The sequence below is a fragment of the Odontomachus brunneus genome, unplaced genomic scaffold, assembly GCF_010583005.1.
Source record: "Odontomachus brunneus isolate Ranch 3 - 2012 unplaced genomic scaffold, Obru_v1 Obru_scaffold_023, whole genome shotgun sequence".
Classification (NCBI taxonomy): Eukaryota; Metazoa; Arthropoda; class Insecta; order Hymenoptera; family Formicidae; genus Odontomachus; species Odontomachus brunneus.
In genome coordinates, this window is record NW_022639473.1 from 1,518,993 (window position 1) to 1,545,122 (window position 26,130).

The 26,130-nt window shown below is 36.6% G+C and overlaps 1 protein-coding gene across 1 annotated transcript; it reads right to left on the reverse strand.

Annotated features, from left to right (window-relative positions):
• Positions 1 to 27: 27 nt before the first annotated feature.
• LOC116842239 (organic solute transporter alpha-like protein 3) lies at positions 28 to 15,715 on the reverse strand. Its single transcript, XM_032811154.1, has 6 exons — positions 15,174 to 15,715; positions 8,476 to 8,671; positions 7,297 to 7,528; positions 4,930 to 5,086; positions 3,538 to 3,681; positions 28 to 765 (listed from the first exon to the last, which is right to left on the reverse strand). The coding sequence occupies exons 1-6, from the start codon at positions 15,250 to 15,252 to the stop codon at positions 572 to 574; spliced, it is 1,002 nt and encodes a 333-aa protein (XP_032667045.1). The 5' UTR covers positions 15,253 to 15,715; the 3' UTR covers positions 28 to 571.
• Positions 15,716 to 26,130: the final 10,415 nt, after the last annotated feature.

Below are 26,130 nucleotides of genomic sequence, written 5' to 3' on the forward strand. Positions count from 1 at the left end.
TTTTCCTTTCCCCCCCCCCCCCCCCCCCCCTTAGTTGGTAGCGTGGCGTTCGTTACGTTGGTAAAAAAATTTCCGACCAAATCGTGATCTGTCAATTGGATCAATTCACTATTCGTCTCGGCAATTATAATATCAATATATATAATGCTTTTTATAAATTAATATTAAGTTGATTTATATTAATATTACAATAACTGCAACAATATATCAATGAGATTCAACTGACCAGGTCGCGATTGACACTGCACAATAATATATTAATATATAATATTAATATATAATATTAATTTGTTCAATTGTGTGTTCGCACTCGCACGAATTTTCGGATTTTCGTCCACGCAAAGTCGATTCCATTACTGTATCCTTTCTTCCTTTAATTTCTACAAAATAGAGCTTACGTGTTACGGAGCTTTCCATAGGAAATAAACTTTTAGATCACGCACGTCTCTTCGGCCGACGATAAGCTCGCGATTTGCAGTTAGAAGAATCGCGTGTCTGACATGCTACTAGGCAAGTACGCTGATGAGAGCGAGAAAACAGCACGCACGACATCCTGTCGTTAGCTCGAGTCTCACGCGGTCATCACCATCGGTGGAGATTGCTTGCAGTTGCTGTCGGTAATCGTGTACACAGAGTCCGTTTGACTCGTCCTGGGCCGATCCGTTGTGTTCGGCTCTTGATTCTTTTCGGGATTGACATAATACACGTACCTAGCAGCGTAGCAGAGCAACAGCATCTCGATTAGCATCAGCGCGTTAAGAGTCACTGAAATCCAAAGCACAGAAAGATAACATTATTTCTATTAGATTTTATATATATATATATATATATATATATATATATATATATATACAGGGTGTCCCATTTTAAAAGATCTACCCTCATAATTCTTCAGCCAAGTATATTCAGCAAAAATGTTTCAGACAAAAGTTGTCGAGTTTAGAGGGGGACATCTGAAGGTGACCTTGACTTTGACCTTCATTCTGAAGGTTATTCGAAAGTCAACTTTGCTTTTTAAATAGAATCATTTATTTTTTTCTTACGGAATTTTATTCTACGTAAAGAAACTAACAACTTTTGTTTGAAAACATTTTTTATACGATCTCTATTTTCTAAGGTATTTACGGAAATATCTACAAAATTGTTGGTTTCAATAATTTTTTACTCGAATTCTATCAACTTTACCGAAAAATGGTAAGAGATAAAAATTGTTTATTTTCTTGTATATCATGTATCGTATAATTTCTCGTTAACTTCTGTAGGATTAACAGATACGAGCTACCTTTAATAAACAATCGTAAAAATTCTTGTAAACGCGTATTAACCACTAAAAGATTAAAGCTATCTTTTTTGAATCACGCGTTCGCTGAAATTAGGCTGTATCAAATTAATTCATTTTTTACACTTTTGACACTCGGATATCGATAAGTATAATGATACTTGGAAATCAAGATATAATTCCTACCAATTTAGATTTCAAGGTGATAAACGTGAGAAGATAATCTTTGCATCTCTACGAGATATGTACGAATTAATCCACCTCTTGACGTCTTTTAATAACTTTATAGAGCGTTAAGAGTTCTTCACTTATGAATTTATTAGCGTTGATATGCAATATTGCGTTTCTGCTAGTCAAAAGGTTAAATATAACTCACATTTATAACAATAAACGCACACAAGAACCTTTCATTTCCAGTTAAATTACAAATCCCGAGAAAGTATTTTATTGTCAGTAATACATTATATAATCTTTATATTATAATGATATACCGAAAAAAAATACTTGAAAATTTACTTGCGAGATATAAAGTTTATCTCTACAGAAATAAACTTTATTTCACAGAAATAAATTTCATCTCATGCACATCCACATAGAGAAATGAACTTTATTTGACAGAAATAAATTTTTATTTCACAGAGATAAACTTTATATTTTTCAAACAAATTAAAGTTTTTTTTCTGAGTGTAGTCGATGGCAATAGAATTGCGATATTTCTTAATTCGATGACTTGTAGAATTCGTGCAAATCACCCGGCCGTTCTAGCGATTTCGCCCCGTTTCGTAATACATCGAAGAAAACATGTGTGTCGCAACCTTTGCGCTCCACACAACATATAACACACGGTACCCAAATACCTGCGCGAGTACACGTAGCCTGTGCGAGAACTATCGCGGCAACGGCGGGAATTAATTCACGTGAAGTAACGGGTGAATCCTCATACACATACAAGCCGTCGCGCGGATGCTGCGTGACGTCTTTCTTCTGTGAAACGAGTTTCTTTGTTATACTTTTTTAGCCGGTGTCGAGGGCGTGCGCGGTCCCCTGGCGCGACGTGAAAAGCGGCAACGCATTCTGAATCCAAGAATGAGCGATCTTATCGTCCCCGCGGGGAAGAGACCGCCGAGCCGTGAAATCGGTCGCGCAATCGCTCTCCTTTTTTCCTTCTTTTCTTCTCACCGGACCTTTGCACGTAAGCGCGATATAATGGCATTTAAACGGTAAACGCGGTTGACGGTTCACGATACACAAGTAGCATAATCCACGCATGTCCCCCGCGATCTAATAAAGACGTTAAATAATTCATTAATCGCTCGTCTCTCGCCTGCCCGGTGCACAATATCGAGGGACTATTTATGATTTCTATGAGATGCGTCTGCGATCCATTCGACTATGAATAAGGAATGAAATTATGCTTATTGTGTTACGCATATCTCCAATGAATAATAACGAGACGGGGTGATCGTGCTCGGTTTTCTATTTTGCTCCAACATAACTTCGATGAAATAATTTGGTAGTTAATCATTTTCCTACCCTGTGTGTTCAACTTTATTTGAATGAGATAATTCGGCAGTTAATCATTTTTTTATTTTGTTTAATTTGAATGAAAAGAAATTCGATAGTTAAACTGTTTCTCTGTTCTACTTCAATTTATTTCTGATCAAATAGCTCGGTAATTAATTATTTTTTAAGATACTCTTCTAACTTGTAAGTCCAACGAAGTAGTTTAATGGGAACTTATTTTCTGTTTGATTTATTTTGAATAAAAAATAATTTGATAGTTGAACATTTCTTTTAACTCTGTTCTAATTTAACTCAATTGAAGTAGTTCAGTGCTTAACTACTTAACTACTTTTGACTCAATTTAATTTAAATGAAAAGTAATTCGGTGGTTAAACATTTCTCTATTATATTATATTTTAATTTGAATCAAGCAGTTTAGTGGTTTTCCATTATTTTTATTCTATTTATTTTTATTCTATTAATTTGATTCAAATGAAGTAATTTGATAATTCGTAATATCGAATGTCTGTGTCGCGGAAAATATGTTTACAGTAACATTATTAGTTATGAAAGTATAATTTTAACTCGATTCAATCTGATATTCTTTTCGTGTTAGTATTTTTGTTAACTCTGCACGCGCGCAGCGAAAACTCCCGAGCCTTGAATCAGTATGTTTAGAACATATCTGCCACGAAAGTAGACGATAATCTTGGCTAGAGTACAAAATTGAGTGAAAATTGGCAGTGTGCCATTACCACTGGCGTAGATCTCCGGGGTGAGGGGCATGTTGCACGGGAACAGGCCTGTAGCGGGCAGACCCTTACTGACAATGCTCGCTTGCAACTTGGAGAACAGTAGCACCAGCTGCGAGACCAGCGTCTTGAGGTGTAACTTGGCCTCTGCGGAAACGAACGTCATCCGTTAGAAGCGTTTATTTCTATTAACGCGACAGGGTATATATATGCGCGCTCTCTCGTGTATGCATGTGTGAGAACTCGCATGGGTGACGGAATAAAGGAGACCTCTTCTGGTGCTTGCCAGGATCTTGAAAAATCGTTTCTCAGACGTATACGCTCTATGGTCTACTAGAATTTTTATAGTCCCTCGGGTCACAGACGCGCTGAACTTGTTTGACAAACGTTTCGCGGACAAGCGCAAAATCGCGAAAGTGGTCAATCTTCTTGAGCATGACAATTCGATTTTACTCTGCATAAAAATCATTAGCATACGTTTTAAACTGAATAAAAATTATATATTTAAAAATCTAATAAACTCTTTAATATTTGAAATATTAATATTTAAATTATATTTTAAATAATTATATATATTTAAATAAAAAATATATATATATATTTGATAATATTTGATAATAATAATAATACTTAATATATAATAATATTTGAAATAAAATAAGAATTATTTTCTTATCAGAAATATCACTAATATTTGAAACAAAATAAAAATTGTATTAAAAAACCATAAAATATTTTAAACAAAAAAATTTTACTGTTGAATTAAGTTGAAGTAGAAATTGTACTGAGGGAAAAATGTCATGACCGAAATATACCTACCGAATAAATATTTCTTATTTTTTTTAGATGTTTTCTCTCAGTATAGTTTTACGCCGAAAGAGAAATTGTATAGTTTACTGAAAAGGATCGTGATTGTGAGTGAAACGTTCAATGCGACGAATATTGCGCGCCAATAACTATTCTAGGACTCCCTTAGTTCTTTAAAAACTAGTATTCCCCCGAATAAAACACGTATTGCATGCAGAACGCGTCATCTCGCGCCTGATGAACCCGGACGGAACATTTCTCCGGAGCGTTAAAGTAATAGTGGATCGTTAACGCGCGCCTATCAGTACTAATTGTCCGCAGCGATGGTGTTGGGCGTTGAATATCTGAATCGCGATATAAGTGAGATATCTCTCGACGAGTCTACTAATATTTTAATGACTCGCCATTAGCCCTCGATATCTTGAGTATACGCTCGTATCACGAACGGATGCAAAACGCGCACGCGATGATTAATCGGCCGGCATAGTCGGGCGGTTATTGAAAAATGGCTGCGCGATGCAGATGAACCCCTCGATGAAAAATGTATGACGATGGGCGAACCCTCGGATAAGTATGCACGCTCATTACCTGGAGCTACCGCGTGCAGGCTCTTCGTGGTGATGGTGAGACTGTATATTCCCGAAAGTATGCTGATCACCATAAGCGGTTGAAGGTACACGCCGTATTCTGTGAAGAGCATCGGATTCTCCGCCGCCATGAAGAGGTATATGAAGTAAATGAGGCTCTGAAAATGCGAATATTCTCTCAGATTCGGGGCGACGCGCATCGTCGGAAATCTCATCTCGCTCGTTCGTCCCGTTTCATTGCCGTTTAAACGACTCCAACAACACCCGCTTATCGTCAGAATCTTGGGCCTATATTAACAGTCGTTACTTGAAACTTTTCTCAAATAATTTGAGTCGAAATTTTAGACCTATGTTAAACTTTGAATTTTACAACGCAGTAAGTTAGCAAAGTAGGTTTAATTCTAATGATACAATTTACTCTGACTCTGATGATGTCCGAAATTTCTCTTTTCACTTTCTTTAGCATCAAAATTGGTTGTATTATAGATTTCAAGATATCAAAATAGATGTTGAATGAAATAATGAGACTGAAAGTAGAATCAAAATTTCAACTTGGGGAGATATTCAGATTTGAGCTCAAAGTTAGATGAAAGTTTTCCAATTGAATCGCGATTATGGACATAACATCACGTACATAATATAATTCGGAAAAACTTGAATTCCGAATAAAAATTTGACTATCTCGTAAGACAAACTTTAAATAACGATTGTTATTAAGGGGTTGCTGAAGCTGAAAACTTTACTGACAGAATATATTTTTCTGCAAAGTTTATATCATATTGGTTGTACTGAATTACAAATGCTTTTACGCCATAAAAGCACGTGCAAAAATAAATAGGAGCATTGCTCAATATTTGATGAAAACGAAAACAAAAAATTTAGATGTAAAATAAGTTATCAGCATTATATTGTATTTGCCTAATCCAAAGATTGTACATACCGAAAGTGTGGATGCTCCAAATAGAAAAATTTTGAAAAACATTGTTGTATCTTTGCATCTGAATTTAGAAGCTTAAGAATATCCGAAAAGTTTGCAGAAAGATTTCACGCAACGCGTGGTTAGATTTTCCGCTGAATTTTGTAAAAGAAAGCAAAATACGTTTACATAAATTGTGTATGATCAAGAAATATAAAAAGAATAGTGTGATTAGTGACGATCATCTATGCATTATTGATATTGATCGAGTTCGTCATCGACTTCAGCATCCTCTTGGTCTTCTGTCCTTAAGTTTCAATCAGTGCTGAGCACTCGATATAGTCGATTAAAATTTCCTCTGACTAAAGTAATCGACAAATCAATCGCAACTAATTAATTCTCATGTACAAAATGGCGTGATTCCGCCGATTGAAATTAATTATTAATCGTTTTGACATGATTGATTGATACTTGGTTCCGTCAAGCGATTAAATTATTTATGATTTTATATATGACAATTTATTAATATTGATTGCTTCAGTCCAGGAAAATAACAATTTTTTAACGCTGTTATATTATCGCGTCTTAGATCTCGCGATTTTTATCGGTAATGTTGTCGACTCCGGTCCTCGTTTTGTTGAATTCCACGGAGAGCTAATAAATATTTATAATTTGAGAATCCGCATTCTCAGCGTATCTCAGAGATACTTGATCTTTCCATGAAAAGATAAATTATGGAAAGTCATGCTATTTTGTCTCGAGACGCTCAGAACGACGGAAAACTTTTACGGCCCTTGTGGAGCCGGTTGAGCTCGTATAAGCCGTTTGTTGAAGGAAAAATAAGTATCTTAGGAAAGGGAGGTTTTAAGACGCTCGCGAGTTAAGTGGGTGCTCCGCTTTACATCACAGACACGTTGCTTTTGCCTCGACTGCGGAAGAACGCCTCGCGTGCCTCAACGTGCATACCGATGTTCCGAGCTGAAGTAATACGCGTTACAGAACTAATCGTGCGATAAAGATACCATAGAATTTGCAGTATCATTATTCTGAGTCGCGAAAAACATATTAGACTCGATTTTCACTCTTCGACAGTGAACTAGCCATTTTCTATAATTACATAAGTGGATCGTGGGAACAATGACGGCGATTTATGATCGGACCAGTAGGGCAATGGAGTAATTTGGGTAATTAGTAACTACATCAATTAACGAGCAGTGTGCATCCGTTAAAAGCAACGAAGCGAAATCGCAAAAATGGACCCGACAGTTCCCCGTCGCAAATTGCGTTCCGCGTATCGCGAAAATTCGAAGGAGCTCGGCCGGCGATGACGGTTCCCGTCAGTTCTAATCAGCCCGACAGGCAATTATTCCGCCCGAGAGCGGCGATAATCGAAGCGTGAAGGGCCGCGCGGAAGGGAGGACAGGCAGACGGAGGGAAGGGATTCTTTTTTACCTGGACGATAGGAAGTTGCAGGGCCAAAATTCCTAGCCAAGACAAATTGGCGTCGGTCATCTCGAGGCTTGGGAAGGGCAGACAGGGCCAGCAGCAACATGGCCCAACTCGCAGTATCAGCGACGGCGTCTCGGTTATCTTTCTGCGGCCGACGTCGAGCAGCAGGAGATAAAGTCGATAGAGGGATATCGTCAGAAAAACTTGGGTTACTGCTTCCGATAATAGCTGGCCCCTGTCGAAAGTCGAACGAGCGCTGCTTTAGAGTCGTGTCGCGACGCAGGTCTAAATTTTTCCGGAGATTAGCGAACATAATGAAACCGCAATGGAACTTAAGGGTGTCACCGTTTCTCATAAATCGATAAATTTTACTTAGTTTACCTAGTTTTTAGTTTTTATTTAACTTCCGCAAAAATGATCAAAATTCAACGATTTGTCGAGCAGCATGAATCTTTTAACGTTTTTGCGACTCAATGAAGTTGAGGAAAGTTAAAATAAAAAAACAATATATATTTTAAGAACTATACCATTTACTATAACATTACTATATATGGTTATACTATAACATTTAGAAAAATGGTCAGGATTTTTTCCCGTGTTCGAGTTTCTAAAATTAATTAATCTTCTATTTCGTTATCTGCTATTATTTTCTTTATCTTCCCATTCAGAATCTGAAGATTCTTTATCTTTATCATTCATTTCATAATTTTTTGTGCCATTGATAACAACTGAAACAATATTTGAAGTGTCAGCGAAGCAATTAAAACTTCGTTTCGGAGGATTATATAATCAACAACGCAAACGTCGTCTTCTCGCGAACACAGCCGGGTATCGAGAACCAGTCATTCTGCAAATATAATCCAATAGATAGACAAATAGATGAGTAATGTAGAGTTTATCAGTCAAAATCTTAGTGCAAATGCTCACTCAGACGACAAAAGACGCAAACAATGACTCTCGCGTTTCCGTTCATGTTTGCGAGGGACCGTATTTCTTTCTTTTTCGCAGAAATGTTGATTTGCCTGAACGGGAACGCGACGATTTTTCTCGATGCGCACACGATAATAATGCACGTATTTTCGTTTCACGCTTCGCCGACGCCGAGTTTCTCTCCTTGTTTCGTTACCGTCGTGTTGCCGTAATAGGGCTTTTTTTTTCTTTCTTTTCTTTTTTTTACTTCACCTTGGTATCGCGATTGCCGTGAGACTGCATATGCTCGCGACCGGATACACCGACAGGATCATGATGGCGCTTGTTTTGTAGAAGCTGGAGTCCTTTTGCAAAAGAATGTTATGACAGGCGTCGACCGCGATATACAGCGTCAAGACCGACAATATCGATCCAATAGTCAATAATCCGATTCCGAACTTGTTCAAACCTGCAAAAACCCATTATTTATCGTATATCGCGGGGCTGGTAGTCTGTAAATTTGTTAAAATGAAATAGCACCCTAAACAAATCTTCATTCAAACACTCGAGGCGAACATTTACTTAAAATTGTAGCAAGAATCTCGAAACCGCGGAAGTGAGTGCTTCACCAAGCTTAAAGTGGATTCTTCGTGGAATGAATGTTTCAATTAGTTAGTTTAGATAAATTTGTTCCTGCACTGAGAGAAATGTCTCTCCACGGTATTTAGAGAATATTTTTGGAGAAAGGGAGATATCACAATTAGCTGACTTGAAGTTTGCAGAATTAAATGATGAATTCGTCTCGTAATTAAAACGATTATCATTATTTCGAGGAACTTTGATGTTCGCGATTTCTATTGAAAAACGATAATAAAATTGAATTATCTTTATTTAGACTTTGACTTTCGCAAGAACAATTTCAGTGTTATCGTACATAGAGAAAATATTGTAGCAAGAACTGCACTGAAAGATTTTTGTAATCTTAGACTATACAGAATTATGACTAAAGTTACTACAGAGTATAGCTCTTTTAAAAATGTTATAGGCTTATGTTGACAATTAAAAAAATCAAAATCAATGAATTTATCTTAATGACGCCGTCTAGAAAACAAACTTTCAGATGATGTTATCTTTGATATCAAACATTTAATAGACAAAAATTTCATATTTTGCTTAGTTTTAAAAATAATATCTCTCGTAATAAATACTTTTAATTTCATTCTGTGAAATTAAAAGTGTCGAAAAATGTTAATGTTATATTTGACGTTTTACTACAAAATTATTGTAAATACTTGAGTACTTTTTATATCGTGTATTTCACGTGGATCGTAAAGTTTATTTTTTCTATAGTAATTTAAACTGCAATTTCAGCACACAATTCAGAGTTTTATTAAATTCTGAAAAGAAATATAATTTTTTTAACGGAGAAATATAATTTTACTACATTTTCTTCGTGCACGGCATTGCTGTGTTATTATTGTTGTTATAATTGTTCGCGACGTATCTTATCCGCAATATTGATTAAGTTTATCGTTAAATATTTCCTTCACACGTGCAACTTGGCCGCACGAGCAATACACGCTAATCGCTCGATAGTCTCGAATAATAGCATCGCACGATAACTTTCTCGAGAGTTTCCTGCGATTGACCGAGAAAACTGGGGCGGGAAGGGTGAGGGGGCATTGATTGCCATCCGAAGGCGATACGTCGCTATTTTTGCGCGTTATCTGTCCTGTAGAAGTCGATAAGGTTGCACGTTCGCCAAAGCTGCAGGTAGTCACGCGACACGAGGCACAATCGCGAATTATGAAACAGTAGGCCTATTCTGTAACTTTTAACGCCAATTTCGTTATCGCTAAACTTCGTTATGCAGCTATTTTGTGATGTAAAATATGCACGTCGCATGTGCGTTATCTTATAACGCACGCGTTAACAAGTTACAGAATAGGCCTGCAGATATCGGGCTACTTGTCGACGAGGCTGTATATCCTGATCGGAGATCGGGAGGAATCCGGCCGATCGGAAGGATGAGTTGGCGCGTTGGAAATTGGAACGTGATCGATCAGTCGTAGTGAAGATTGAGATCGCGGATCGGAATTCGGCGCATCCTTTAATCTGCAGTCGTGATATCCAGTGACGCCGCGGTATCGATTGCCAACTGATACCTGGCAATCGTATTACGGCAGCTATATTACCAAAAATAGAGATTGTCTCATACGCTTATATTCGTACATACGCTACATGTAAACTGCTTGAGATCTTTGAGAACATGATAGAGTTGAAGATTTGTGGATTCTTGTTTGGATTAAAATTTCTTGCATCAGATAGGTGTAGAATCAAACTTTGACAAGGCCCTAACATGTATTAGGCTAAAATTGGTCTTTCTGACTTCTCATCGTGTCTGGATATACAACATGTGTGATATAAACGTGTTAATAATTATTACTTGAAACTTGTCTCAAGTGAGACACTCAATTTTAAATTCAGAATTAGATAAGAGTTTTGCGATTACAGATATAAGTCATAATTCAACTGAAAAACTTGGGTTTATATAATCCTGAATAAAAATCTAAGACGTGTATTAGTAGTTTTTACTTGAAATTTGTCTTAAGCAAGATACTTAGATTTTTATTCAAAGTTAGATTTAAGTTTTTCTGTTGAATTATATGATATATGTAACATATCCGTAATCGTTAATTAATTGAAAAAAAACTTATATATATATCCGTACTCGTTAATTAATTGAAAAAAAACTTTCATCTAACATAGAATTGGAATTTAGATACCTCATTTAAGACGAGTCTTAAGTAATGACTATTAATAAGTATCTCATATGAGATCAGCTTCAGATAACAACCATTAGTAAGGGCCATCATATGATATGATATAGTGTGTTACGACATAACTTGGTTACATACGATGTAATTTGATGTGACATAATGTGTCAAGATGTCAATTTGACAGATTAGCCGAGAATAATGAATAGTCATAATGTTTATATGTGATAGACAAAATATAAATAATTGAAAAGACCGGTGAATTTTTTTTTAATAAATGTTAATTTATCAGGACACCTGGATACTAATTTATCGAGATATTTGATGAGTAGCAGTTTATCGATTGCTTTTGTTAATTTATCGTTTGATATAAGCTTAATGTACAGATTGATATATAATGGTCTGCAACAATATCAACATGCAATCAGAGACTCATAAAGCTGTGATTATTTGCCAGATAACAGCAAACTAAGAGTACCGGTCTTGACTTGAGAAAATTCTCGTATGAAAAGAGCCGAGGCGTTTGAAACTGTCGTTAAACTATAATTAGCGAATTGCAAAAAGTTATGAGTTAAGGAAGCAAGGATTTTAAAGAGGTAACGATTGTAGAAGGCAAACGGGTTACCTAACGATGAAGTTACTTCATGAAAAAGTTACGCGATGTTTGCGTTCTATTAATTACTGTTATACTACGCAAAGTACACGCGTTTCTCCTGAGTAGCACGAATTTCTACGCGCCAAGCACGACTGTTAGTCGCGAACAATTAAAGCACGATCGAATGATTCACGAATGTGATGTGTAATCCTTGATTTCGATTCCCTGTAGCTTGCAGTTCGATACAAGGGTCTACCGAACGTCGTTTTCCGACTTGTTTCGCGAGCTTAGCTAGCACAAGCAATGCATGATTATGCTACTTATCGAGCCGGTTTATTTACCCGCTGGATTAATCTCGTGATAAATACATCCGTTACGCAAATGTACCTACCGTCGTCGCCCGCTCGACGTTCCCGTATGCGTGATATATGAGACGTTGCGAAAACATTGGATATCGAGAATTTATGGTAGAATCATTTTGTTATGCCTCTTCGGAATAGTACCGCGATTGTGCCGCGCTAAAATAAAAAATTCGAAAAATTCTTTTGGTTTGGTGGTTTGAAACTTTGTTATCGGCTTTTACGTTGACTGTCACGTTGGTTTCCAGATTAATTAAAACAAGAAAGAATTCTTTTGAAACAAATCACGAATAAATGAGCCTTTGAGAGTTTAAGCACAGGTGTTTATCTAAGTTCTCAATTAGTTGATATCGCAATATATCTGTGCCTGAACTTTCAAAGGCCCTGTATTTTATTCCAGATTAATGTTCGATTCAAGTTTAAATCGCGTCTAAATTATTGATAATAATTATTGATTTTAAAATGCCAGAAAAAGAAAATTAAAAGAAGTCAATAAATAAGTGCAATATATGGTACATAAGCGAGAGTTTTATAGTAAAAATTACTTTTACAGGGAGAAGTGTATAGTCAAATAGGCAGCCAATGAAACGAACTAATGAATATATAGGGAAAGAATATTACAATTTCTTTTTCATATAAATTCTTTTCAATCTTACACTGTTTTTAGTGTGTGTAGCGCAGTAATAAACTGTCAGAAAAGATTCTCTCTTTTGTTAAGGTAAATTTTTTTAGGAATAATATCAAATTTTTTAATGATATAAAATCTCTGAATTGAAATCTTGCATACTTAATTCGTCACATGCATTTGAGAGAGAAATTATGTTTCATTTATCATAGTGAGACGCGACAAGGGGAAGGGGAGCGCTATTTATCATAGCGCTGATTACTGGCAATTTTCACAATAGTCAACTTATTTTGACGTAATTTATATGACTTTGCAATTCAAATTTTCCATAGCTTTTATGTAATTAATTTCCTGTCGTTCGTGTCATCTTCTATTTCCTCATCTTCAAGGTTATCTGCTTTTCATGCAACCGCATATTCCGCACTTTTCCGACTTGCTTTAGTCGCTTGGAAAAATATAGAATTCTTTTGAATCAGATTATTATGATAATTATTATAATAATTCTCTCATGAAAAAATGCACGATACGTAATCGTGAGGTTACGCCTCATCCCGAGGGTATTCAACTCGAACTCGTAAGAGTCCTCGTAATCGATAAACACAGCGATCGCAACTTTCACTGGTGCGTTCATGTCGGTCGCCGCATGCCGCTCAATACGAGCGAAAATCATCGCGACGAATTTGTTTTTATCCTAAAGCGAATTATATTTTTACGGATGTGTGCTAAAATAAATCGATCCCTGTTCAATTCGGGATTTGTTATTAAGAGAGGTGTATACGAAGTTTTACGCGTAATAAGAATGTTGGATTCATATTTCTTGATATAAATAATATATATTAACAATGAGAAAATTTGTAGATTTGTAAATTGGAACTTGAGGAGATAATGCGATATTGGACTATTTTTTTGCCTTGTAATTCTGTTATATCTGTTAATCTGGCGTGTAGTTCCTTCGCGATAAATTCATGATTATCGCGAAAAGAGAATAGCAGTCTTGAAAAGCACATGAGCACATAAATCTTTGTTAAATTCGAAAGTCATGTTATTCGATAAAAACAAGTGTTACATATCCACACATGCCGAGAGAGAAAGCGTCTAAGAAATAAAAAATATTTGTGTAGGCACTAATAACGTATTACTTAACTCTATTACATTACTTAACTTTAAGTCCTTTTGTTTAAACAGAATAAACAATTGCTTTTGTGAAAAGCGACGATTATAAGAAAATATAAATTTTACCATTTGAAAGAGAAAGAAGTGTTTTCTTAACGGAAAACTACTGATACAAGTCATTATATTATTAGTACTCACAGAATAAATTTTATTATTTTTTATTATTTTTATTTTTATTATTTTTTAGACATTTCTTCTCTCGAAATGTTTCGTGGTAGTCATGAAATAAAAGTACAGCCGGAGCAATCTGTCGACTCACAAAAACCATATAAATAATTGTGGCTAAAAGATACAGAAGAATTAATGCGAATTGAAGGCACAGATTACGCTTCACATGATTTTCTGCGTTTTGCTGTGGGATAATCCAAGTATCCGTGATCATGCCACTTCCGCGTGTCTTTCGTGAAAGATGGGATATTTTCGCGATTTTTTCCGCGAATTTAATCGTCGAGTCGTTTATTCGACGTGTATTGACGCAGGGAAAAGCAAGCGTCACGATCTCTAAGGCATTTTAATTCCCTGTCCGGCCTCACGGCATTTCTATTACTGTCCGCGCCACCATCATCCGCGCTAAACTCGGAACGCCCGCTTTAGCGGCGCGCAACTCACTTTCTACGTTTTCCGTCGTTGTAACAGCACGACGCGCGACTTTCCATGCATTGTATGAAACATCATTGAACTAGAGTCGATTGACTCGCGATCAGCGGACGGGAAGAATCAAGCAGGATTATCGAGGATTACAGACTCGATACGACGAGTTAATTGAAGGCACTTGGCGTTTGGTGAAAAGGTGCGCGACAATTTGCCGGTCATTAAACTATTTTATTGCAAAGTCATCGAAAAGCTGCAACTCTCACGGCCTTTCATTTCCTTCTTTTTGATATTTATAAATTTACTATGGTTTATATATTATGAGCTTATAGATCTTTGTACACACTGAGGGAAAAATTATCTTAAAATCAACAAATCTTTCTTTGATGGGTGCCTTAATCAGTGCCTTAATTTACCCGATTTAAGTAAACAATATTTGGTTTAAATAAAGAGAATTTAGATTTAAATAAATATGTTAATGGCACCCATTAAAAAAATATTTATTAATTTTAAGATAACTTTCCCTCAATGTAGCAATTTATAAATTCAACTGGAAAATTTGGCGATTTTTTAAATACTCGACCGGTGAAATCGTTTATTTGAAAGTCGGCTTGTTTACTTCATGTGTCGATTGTTTATTTTATGTGTATCAGATTTCTCGAATCTCCATAGAACAGCTGTACAAGCAATCGCAGGAATTTGCATTTCAAAGGCATACCTTCCTAGCACACAATTAATCTCGCGCTCGCGAAAGACGAATCGCGAAAGAGGATTCCGTTCAGTTTCACTCGCTTCGATTTCGATAGCGGAAGAGCACTTTCTCGCGAAATCGCCGTCGGCGTGACACTTACTCTCTATGAGCTCGATGGCGGTGGGCACATAGTCGGGGTTGCAGTTGCTTTCCACGAAACTCGGCACGGTCTGCTCCATGGTCACTCGCGGGGTCACTCGTACGTGATTAAACGACGAGACAGGTGAAAAGCTCCGATCTCGTCACCACCAGCACTCGCGTGTGCAGCCGGCTGGCTGCAACTCGCAAACTCGAAGAAACTCGAAAGGTGAGCGCAGCCTCGCGCGAGAGTTCGCCCGCCCGCGAACTCGGCCGCGATGACGACGACGAGAGAGAGAGAGAGAGAGAGAGAGAGAGGAGAAGCCGAGCAGTGAGAGTGGGTCCCCACTTTTATCGGCGCTGATTGCGAAGATCGTGGTGTTGTAACGAATTATCACGTAGCGTGCTCGCAAACCTTTACGCGCAAGACTTTCTCTCCCTTTCGTTGCGGTGCTGTCTCGTTCGAATTGTCTTCGTCTGTTTCCCGTGTAGAAGTAACTAACCGGCCTGAATCACAAACTACTATGTAGCTAGCTACATTAGAGAGACTAGATTTTCTTTACTAATCTGTTTATTCATTGAAACATAGACTCGGGTTTGTCCAGCCATTATATATAAAATATAATCGAGTAGATGGCGCTGTCTGTTCTAAGATATATTATTCAGTTACTAATGTTACTGATATCTAAGTTACTCTAACTAACGTCACTAATGTATGATAATATATGATAATATACGAATCGGGTTACTCTCAACATAAAAGTGCATCGAGGAATTTTCTTATCGAAGGATTTTCGTTAATCTCACTCCTTAATATGTCATGAATAACAGGGGAAGCTTGCAAAGAAAATTATCTGGTGGCGCTTTTCCACTTATTTCTTCCAAAAACTTGCGGTGTAATCTCAAGTTCGTTCTGAAAGGAAAAGTCTTAGAATAGTTTGAGTATCAGGACGGACAGAACATTGTAGCTGTAATGAGAGAGAGAGTGGAATTTAATCTAGAAAATTCTCTATCATTACAGCTAGACTTTTCTTTTCAGAGCGGACTCGAGATTACAGCGCAGGTTTTTGGAGGAGATAATTGGAAAAACGTGACCAGAAATATATACATACATATATTGTTCATGATAAGAAGCTATTATCACTTTCGTGTTAAAACAATCAAAAGATATACTTGAGGCCAAAAATAATTATAATTTTAGTTAGATCAACTATTGTTTTTTTCTTTTCTTTCAGTATTTTTAGTAGTCCAAGAATAGACTGTCAGTAAACTCTATCTTGCTAAGGAATATAGTAAATTTCAATATTGTTCTAATGTTTTTTACTAATGCAACAAAATATTTACAGTAATATATTTGTATTGAATTCATATTATTAATATATCATCATTAATATATAAAATACTCTGAGTAAATAGTGAGTAAAGTTAAAAGTTGATTGGTAGAATCGACAAGAACAAAAAATAATGTCGACGTCCTCTCCAAGGTTTAATAAAGTTACTTTCGTTACCATGAAAAGTTGACCTTGTACAGATATTTTTATTGTCTCGTGTCGCGAGAACGTTATCTCAGAACATACGTGAAAATATTAGCATCAATCAAATACGAAAAAATGCGAACGTGACCGTCGGGCGATTTAATTACGATACGGTTACATGAGACCAAAGGAAATCCATTTTGCGCAATCCGCAAAGTGCTATCGCCATTCGACTGCAGAATACAAATTGTTTCAATGAACGAGCAAGAGCGAATGTCTTGTACTATTATGATTGCAAATCGCACAATACGTATTTCGTTCTCTCTTGCTCTTCGAAAGAAAAGAAATTATTTTATGATGGTTGATCGTTACCTGATTAACGGCGTTCATTTTCGGGTGTGATGGTGTGTTCGGATATCTGTTTACTGATTTTTTGTTTATTATATTGTCTCACATTTATTCTTAAAGTCACTTTGCATAAAAATGTTAAGATAAAGTAAACAAAAAATGTGTTTTAGGATATATTTCACTTTTATATCAGAATATGTCAAGATAAGATATTTAGAGATGTCTGTGGCAAGCAATTTGTTGACCCTCTTTATGTTTTTAACTTACGAAGATGTCGAAATGGATAACAAACTTTAAAAAAGTCGGTAACGTAAAGATGGTTTCTAGCACGATCGTACTATGCCTCTTGTATTTCTTGTACATACAGATCTTATATAAGTGCGTGCTACTTTGTTCCCACGCTGACAGCATATAACCACGCACATATATAGAGATCTTTCTGCAAACTTTTCGTATATTTTCGAACTTTTACCTTCAGTTATAAAGGTATAAAAATGTTCTCTGAAATTAGTGGAGCAAATATGTGTGGTACGTACAAATTGCAGGACTTTCGTATCAAGTACATGTTTACGTCAACTGACAGCTCGAGAGAGATGTTAGTTTTACAATTTTTTATTGTTCTCGTCACATATTGAGCAGCAATGTTTCGATTCATTACACACACTTTCAGTGTACAAAAGCAGTTGTAATTTCCGTACAACTAATACGACGTAAACTTTGCAGAAAAAATTAATAAAGTATTCAAGTATGGTATCCTTTTAACAACTCACCTCTTATACGTAGATTGACGAGAAGGATATATTTATGTAAAGAAAAAAGTAATTTTATTACAAAAGAAACAATATTTTTTATTCTAAATATCTGAGATATATCAATAGCATTGATTTAGCTTATTGCGGAAAATTAATTAGAAATTATCATGAAAGGAGGTTCAAATTCAAGCTGTAAACAAAATTATCGTTGGTTAAATTAATGAAACCTGAACCGATACATACGCGTACTTGGATATTCTTCCGATCCTCGCGCAGTTTGTTTGCTTTCCACTGATATTTATGAACGATAAAATTGATTAATAAAATTAATAATTACCTTGTGGATATAAAAAACTAACGAGTTTTCGAAATGTTCTCCTTTTATTTTTCCAATTTAGTTATCAATTGACGATTAAAAGCGTATTTGGTGACTTGCTGTTAATAACTCGTCTTTACTGATTAACGGTAATACCGTCTGGTCGAAGACGGCCCGACAGTGAATCATCGATCGCTGCGTATCCTCGAACGATACTCCTTACCGACTGCAGCATGAATCTAATTCTCCATTGATGTCGCTCGCAGACGCGGATAAGCGTTCACGGAGATGCAATTGCGACGGGAGAACACGCATACAAATGTTTTTGGACCGATGTCTACCTTTTAACTTTGCTTTCTATTTCCCGGTCAAATGTTGAATTTCGCAAAGTTTTGCGGGGGAAATCCACTGAACGGATCGGATTTTTTATTCTATTTCTTTCTCTCTCTCTTTCCCCTCTCTCTCTCTTTCTCACGATTTCGAGAGAGGAATATGATGTTTTAGGCAACCAAATTGATATTCACATAATCTCGATATTTATTGCAATAATTTGCCAACTCGCGGTTTTGCGGCCGCGAGTGGCAATTCACGTATCGAAATGGCAACGAAATGGGAATATCGAGCAGCAACTTCAACGATACCTCACGTGAAAAAGCTGTATTATATATTTGTGACGTGTTATTGCAACACGGCCGGCACGGCGTGAAAAATTTCGTCGGTGGTGCTACGGAGAAAATTGAAAACTCGCGGAAATGATAAATGGTCGTTTCAACGTTACGATTTTGATTCGCATCTGGTTCGCTGATGTGTATGTATAGATATATATATATTTTTTTTTGCAATCCCATGCTGCCGTGGTCGAAGGCACTCGCCGTGTGAAAATGCATTTTAATACTTCGACATATGTACGAGAAGAGAAAAATGTGCACACGTTTGTTGTACGTTGTGAAGAACGCGAAGACATCAATATTCCCATTTTGACGCGTCCATACATCGCAGCGATTAACACGTTGGCTTCCACACTGATCTCCATAGCTTAATTCGAATTTGAATCACCAAAGATGCGGCAGATAAATGCAATTCACGATATATGCATTCGTTAGCTTGTTTCTCATTCGTTTTCTGTCGACTATATATTTAATTTGTTACACGCAGTTGGATTATACGTCTTATACGTAAATTAGAGACTGAATAATATTAGGTTTGTTCCATTCAACTGAACTAGGTTACACTTCTTCTCATTAGTGTGATTTTTCGATATTTTAATTATTATTCTACTTGTCCTTTCAGTTCTGAATCTCATGTTTAACCATAAACAAATAAGTATGTAGAATGAAACAAGCTCACGGAGGAAATATTGTAGTACAAATTACGTTAGAATGATATTTCTTTTTGTAATGTTTTTTGTAAAGCTGGACTACATTGTATTTTTTACTTAGATTACTCCCTGTAACTTTCTCTCTCTCTCTCTCTCTCTCTCTCTCTCTCTCTCTCTCTCTCTCTCTCTCTTTCTCTCTCTAATATATATATATATATTTTTTTTTTCTCTCGAAACTAATTGGATATATGAGTTAAATCGACCCTCCTAACCTGTTAGCTTCGTCAGTATTTATAATAATTTTTGTATCTACATTTTTTTTATAATTGTCCTTTGGTTTTGGGTTTATTATTCACTTGTCGACGAATCACGTTGAAGGTTTGTCTACCTGGAGTGAGAATTCGTTAAGCACGCGAGTCAAATTAATTCGTCGATCGCGTCGCGCTCCTTCGCGGATCTGCTCGATCGTCGATCAGGAATGGAACAGAGGGCGAGGGAGGAATGCTGGCCTTAAAGAGCAATATCGTCGACGTCTCATCGTTCGCGAGGGGGAGTGAGCGAACGGTTTGACAAATGTCCTTCATAAAAAAATGGTAGGAAAGAGCAGGAGGAAGCAGATGCGGTCATGGCGGCGGTGTTTAACTAATTTTCCCCGGCGCGTAGCTTTTTTCCGTCGGTGTGTCGGCCTAACATCGTGTTCCAATTAAACGACACGGGCGATAGCAGGGCGGGGGGAGCAGCAAGAGGATGATATTAGGAGGAGTGAAGGGGGCAAAAGAGCGAACGCGATCGATGGCCCGCCGAGTATCGGGCGAATCTCGAGAGCTTGCGAGTCGGGGAAGCTACTTCCGCTCTGAGGTTCACGACGCCCGCGTTCGGATTCGTATGTGTGACCTTGGTGGAGGAGAAGCAAAGAGGTGGAGCAGGAGGGGGCAGAGGAAGAGAGGCGAAGAGGGTCGATTCCTCGTGCAGATTAAGCGCATGCATGCATGCGAGACCTCCGCCGCCGCCTTCATCGGCGGTTTACAGTGGTGTCAAATGAAATTTCATGTTTGAAAAAAGGCCACGGTCTCGCGCAATTTAAAACCAATTTCGATGTTTTTTTTCTTATGAGTGAAAGCTAATGAAATTTAAAACAATTTTGTCGAGCCGGTTTTTTGTTTCCCGCTTCCTTCTAAATCGGACACGAAGAAATTAGATTTAGAAATATTTTTCTATGAAGCACGTCCGATAGATGCTCGAAACTTGCTATTTCAATAACAATGATTGGTAAAAATTGATAAATTGATGATTGGTAAAAATTGATAACATCAGTAATAAATTAGTCTTGCTTAATTGATAACATATTAGTAATAGTCTTGCTTAATTCGATAGTTTTTATTAAAATTATTTTAAAGTCATTTGTTCCTATTGTGCGCACTTTTTAAAGGTTGAAAGGTCTGTGCTTGCGGAATTAGCGAGAGGTGGTCGGTTGGTTAGTTAGTTGGCGGGTTGTCGATGCCGGCGAACTTTGCTCTATCGTAAGACTCAATTACTCATTCGTGGTCGCTGTGTGGTATGTGCCGCGCGTCCTAATCGCATGGTAATGAAGGGCCAATTAGAACGGACTCTCGCGAGGGCACGTGTAATATGTGTCATGATTTAAAGCTGCTGTTTTAAGTCGCGCTGTATTTTATATCGCGACGGTCAGGTGCAGCAAACGTCACGCTTAACGTCAACTTCGATTAGGCAATTAACTAACGTTGAAACCAAGGTTGAAGTTGAAGTGAAGAGTTAGAAAAACAGAATATGTTTGGAAAAGTAAGAGGGGACATTGATTTCGAAATTTTTTGAGATATTTAGATTGCTCTGCTTGATTCTTCAGTCTAAATTTCGTGCTTAACTACAAATAAATAAATATAATTTATTTGTCGCTAGAAAATTTTCTAGAATTAAATCAAAATTGAAATTAAACAAGAAGTATTAGAAAAGTCAAGTATTGATTATCAATTTTCTGGCACCTTGTAGAATCCATTATTTAAATTATTCTGCTCATTTTCTTTTAGTTTTGATCTTTTTGTTCAACTTCGAATAAATAAATATCATTATGGTTTTGTTTTTAGAAAAATTTTTAGGAAAAAAATAAACAAAAAATATTTAAGAAATGAAATATGTGTTGAAAAATATTGATATAGGATATTGATTACCCAATTTTTTCGCGCTTTATAGTGTCCAATATTTGAATTGTTCTGTTCATTTTTTTCAGTTTAAAATTTTCCGGTTAATATGGAAAACAGATATTATTACGGTTTTGCTACTAAATATTTTCGAATTGAAATTAAACGAAAACTATTAGAAGAATCAATTATGCTGAAAAACGTATTGCTTTATGTATTACTTTTCAATTTTAAATTTTGCGTTTATCTTTTACTTTTATTATAGGTATTAGAATTTTATTTTATTATGAGAGAGTAGAGATACGAAACATTGATTCACAAGGTCTTATAGCTTGCAGTGGCATTTTCCTCAGGTGTGCAGATCGCGATATTATTTATTAAAGTTACCGCTCGGAATATCGTTACGGCTTTGTCGTTTGAAATCGTTCTCTTTTTCTCTCTCTCTTCCCTTCCCTTTTCATTTAATACGTGTACGAGATATCCCGTGTCGCGGGCGTATAATGAAGTCGATGAATTTTTAACGGCGGGAGAGAACAGCGAATTTCCGGATCCCATTGGACTTTACGAAAAAAAAAAAACTAGATAGAAGTAAAAGATGCGCTTTTACGGGGAGTTTATCTTTATCTCTCATCGCCGAGTAATCGCCGCGTAAAAAGAAGATAAAAAAAAAGAATACGGTATGCGCAAAGAAAAATACGGGGAAACCTGTAGGTGGAGAAAGAGAGAGAAAGAGCGATCCAAGTGCACTGAGAGAAAAGAGATATCTGGAAAATAGTAAATATATTTATTGGGCGGCGGGCTACACTAATAACATATTTGCTTATTTAAATCTAAATTCTCTAAAATAGAACCAGCAATTGCTTTCATGAGAAACTAATATTTTAAGGTTTTAAGGAAATGTATATTTCCTTGCTTGAACATTATTTTATATAAGTTAATGAATAGATATTTACTATTTTTCAGATGTTTTTTCTTTCAGTGTGCAAGTTTTTGCTGAATCCAAGTCGTGTTTAACCTCACTAATTACATATACCGTCGCCTTTTGCTTCTTCTGGAAAAGAAGAGAGGCGGGCGACAAAATCAATTACCGCGAGACGAACCCGGTTGACAAACGCGTCTATCATTATCGAAAAATTCCACACGAAACTAACTTTGTCGCATACCGGCGAGTACAAAGAACAGATTCTCACTTACTTCGCGTATCTCGCGTGTCGACGTGACGATTTCACGCGCGATTAAACGATGCGACTTCTTCCACGTCCTCCACGTCGCGCTGCCACGCGCGAGGGATTATTTTTCCCCGCGAGAGATATCACAGGGACACTTTATTTTTCTCTCTCCCCTCGTTCCGCCCGCTTCTTTACGACAGAAATTAGCCTTCCCCTTCGGATCTTACTTCTTCGGGAAACGAGCTTCCCGGAAAACATTCAGCTCGCGCTCACTCTGTGTGTAACGCTCCACGGACGCTTTTAAACGCGAAATTTGCACGCTAATCCAATTCCCTCCCTGATAAATATTTAACGAAAAAAATGTTCGTTGCTCCGCCGCTACAGATGAAGCTACAGCAAGTCGTGAGAAGACGACCAGGGCGAGAGGAAGGCAGCTTTAACGGACGAAATTTCATAATAATTTACTACATTAGGGAATATCGCGAGTTAATAACGCACGCTTTCTTTCTCTTTTCTCTCTGTCTCTATCACTCCTTTTCTTCTTTTTTTCCTTCCCTTTTTCTTGTTCCTCTTCTCTCTCTCTCTCTCTCTCTCTCTCTCTCTCTCTCTCTCTCTCTCTCTCTCTCTTTTTCCCTCCTTTTTCTCTCCCTTTGTTTCTGTCTGTCTCTTTTTCTTTCTCTTTTTATCTCATCTCTATCTTTCTATGTTTCCCCTTCCTCCTTTCCCTTTTCCTCCCGTATTCGTCGCGAAATTTCATATACAATATATAGACATTGTTATTAAATTGTTATTAACGTTGATAATAATCTTGCGCGCGTGCTGGAGATGATGCGGGACATTATAAGTCGGTCATACCGGTCTTTCAGCCTTGACGCGCATAAGAGTGGCCTTTACACGCGATAAATATTGAAACCGTATCGATCTCTCTTGCACGCGGACTCCCGCATCACAGCCAGCTCTTTCTCTTGGCTGTCGCCGACAACTTGTCGTTGATAACATGAGGAATCTCGACGCATCAACATTACTGTCATCGTGACGACCCTTAAACAATGACTGCTGCGCGCACCTCCCCTCTGCGCGTCGCGGCGCGACGTAATATGTTTTAATTTCAGCATCTCGGCTTAAATCTTGATTCTCTGTCGGCGAAGATCGCTGACGGAATAAAAATTTATTTTTGCCTTCCGCCAAAAATTCGCAAGTTCTCGTTCCGCGAAAATCGAGTTTTTTTCTTTCCTTTTTGTAGAAACAATTTGTTATGTTAAACCGTCGAAATTCATTCGCATTTTCCACTTTATTTGTTTTTATTTATTTTTATTTGTTTTTATTTCTTATTTCCATACATTTAAATTGAATTTATTGACCAAGGTTAGGCTATATTGGTGCAAACAATTCATCGTTTTCCTATTAAATGTATGGATGAAGCTTGGATATTAAACAGAAAATAGAATGTCCTCGTTTTAGATGTTTAAGAAAAATAACAAGTCGACGTTGTTCATTTTATTCTCAGAAGTAATCCGCACTCATAGTTTCATAAAATTAAGTATAATCGCGAAAGTATAATCGTTTCATTGCGCCAATGAAATTTGCAATTATTAGGTTATCGCAAAAGACTCGTCATTAAACTCTAACAGCAAAAAACTCCGAAAACTCTTAACGTTAGTTAGACGTTAGTTTTTTAACTCTTGTAGGAAATTCGAGCACTGAAAGAACAGTCGGAAGATCTTGTTAAATATAAAAAAAAAATATTGAGTCGACGTTATTCGTTTTATTCGAAAAATTATTAATCCTTCGAAATTGGATAACATCGTTTTTTGCTTCATTTGTGGTATGTCGCACGCCGCGGCATATAATTGCAGGTAATGTCGTCGCGTTAAATACGTTGTCGAGTACATGCGAGAATATTTCGCGAAACAACGAAATTATTAAATTAAACCCAGTCGTTTTCCCGATAGGTACACACAAGCACATTCCCCGTGCGGACGTGATTAGGATTATATTACGGATGATGAGTATCGGCCCTCCCTTTGTGTGAGCTTACAACAAGCGGCACGAAACCCTGATACGTCAGTCATTATAACGGGGCCGTGTTCTTCGATAACTTTCCGTTTCGCAATCGGATCATTAAATCTGACTGGTCGGGAATTTCGAAAACTATTTATCTTCAAAGCGCGCACGGGAAACGGCGTTCTGTAGGGGCAATTTAACAGAGAATCATCAATTTAATAGAAATTGAAATACAAATTGAATTTAGTTCAATATGAATTTTAGTAAAATTTCACCCTCGCCTTTCTTCATAATGTGAAACGCTAAGGGGAGTCATTTTATATCCACTCAATAATCACCGAATAAAACATGATGTAGGAACACTGAAATTATAATAGAATGAAAATGATTAAAGTGAAAATGATTCAAGTGATTAAAAACATTAAATGGGTAGGATTTCGTACAAAAGCATTTGACTTATAAATAAAAATATATTAATTTAATTGGAATTAACATATCACAATACTAATTTATGTAATAACACCATGAGAGATAATGAAGAGAGAGTAATAATAATAATTATTATTATACATATGTAATATTATAAACTATTAGAAATACTACATAATTAGGACACATCTACATTTATTTACTGTATCTCCAATGGCAAAGGGCCATGATATTAACGTCAATTAATTATAATATGAATTGGAATTATGATTATGCAAGGTAAAACAATTATAATATGAATTGGAATTACGATTATGCAAGGTAAAACATATTTTGTAATAATAATACAGTTACAGAAATTAAAGAAAATTATAATAGCAGTATTCCTATGTAAGTGTGGATGCAAAATAAACCAGCTTGGTATTGCAAAGGTTAGTGGAATTTAATCATATTTAATAAAACGGACGCTTTCACGGTCAATTACGAGATTAAAATAGATTAATCCTTTCACGTAGAAGCGAATGACGGTGATAAAATAGTTTATATCGCGAGATATTCCACGCAATTCGCGTAGGTCAAGCAAATTCGTGCGTTTGCAACGAATCTCTTTAAAGAGATTGTTCAAGGTGTGTATTTTCAGGGCGCGCAAGGGGCACTTTTTTGAACTTGTGTGAACTTGGCACACCATATTTAAAAATGTGACATTTTTTTAGAGTTCTGATACCCTTTTGAAAAGTTCTAGAGCTCTTTGCAACAATTTTAAATAGTTCCGGTCATTAAATACAAAAAAATAGACTTTTAAAAAAAGGTGCGCTAAGTTCTCGAAGCGCACTTGATCAGTAAAATCAACTATTTCTTTAAAACTATTGTTATATATGATATAGAACTCTAGAACTACCGTAAAACAAACCGGAACTCTAAAGAAATAGTTAATTTTACTGATTAGGTGCCCTGCGTGAACCATGCGCACCTTTTTTTGAAAGTCTATTTTTTTGTATTTAATGACCGGAAC

Excerpts from the sequence above, each read along its gene's own strand:
- LOC116842239 (XM_032811154.1), bottom strand. The coding sequence starts at position 15,252 with ATGGAGCAGACCGTGCCGAGTTTCGTGGAAAGCAACTGCAACCCCGAC. Across the intron at positions 8,672-15,173 it reads CGCCATCGAGCTCATAGAGA|GTTTGAACAAGTTCGGAATC; the intron begins GTAAGTGTCACG and ends GGGTTTTTGCAG. Across the intron at positions 5,087-7,296 it reads TGCAACTTCCTATCGTCCAG|AGCCTCATTTACTTCATATA; the intron begins GTAAAAAAGAAT and ends TCGCATTTTCAG.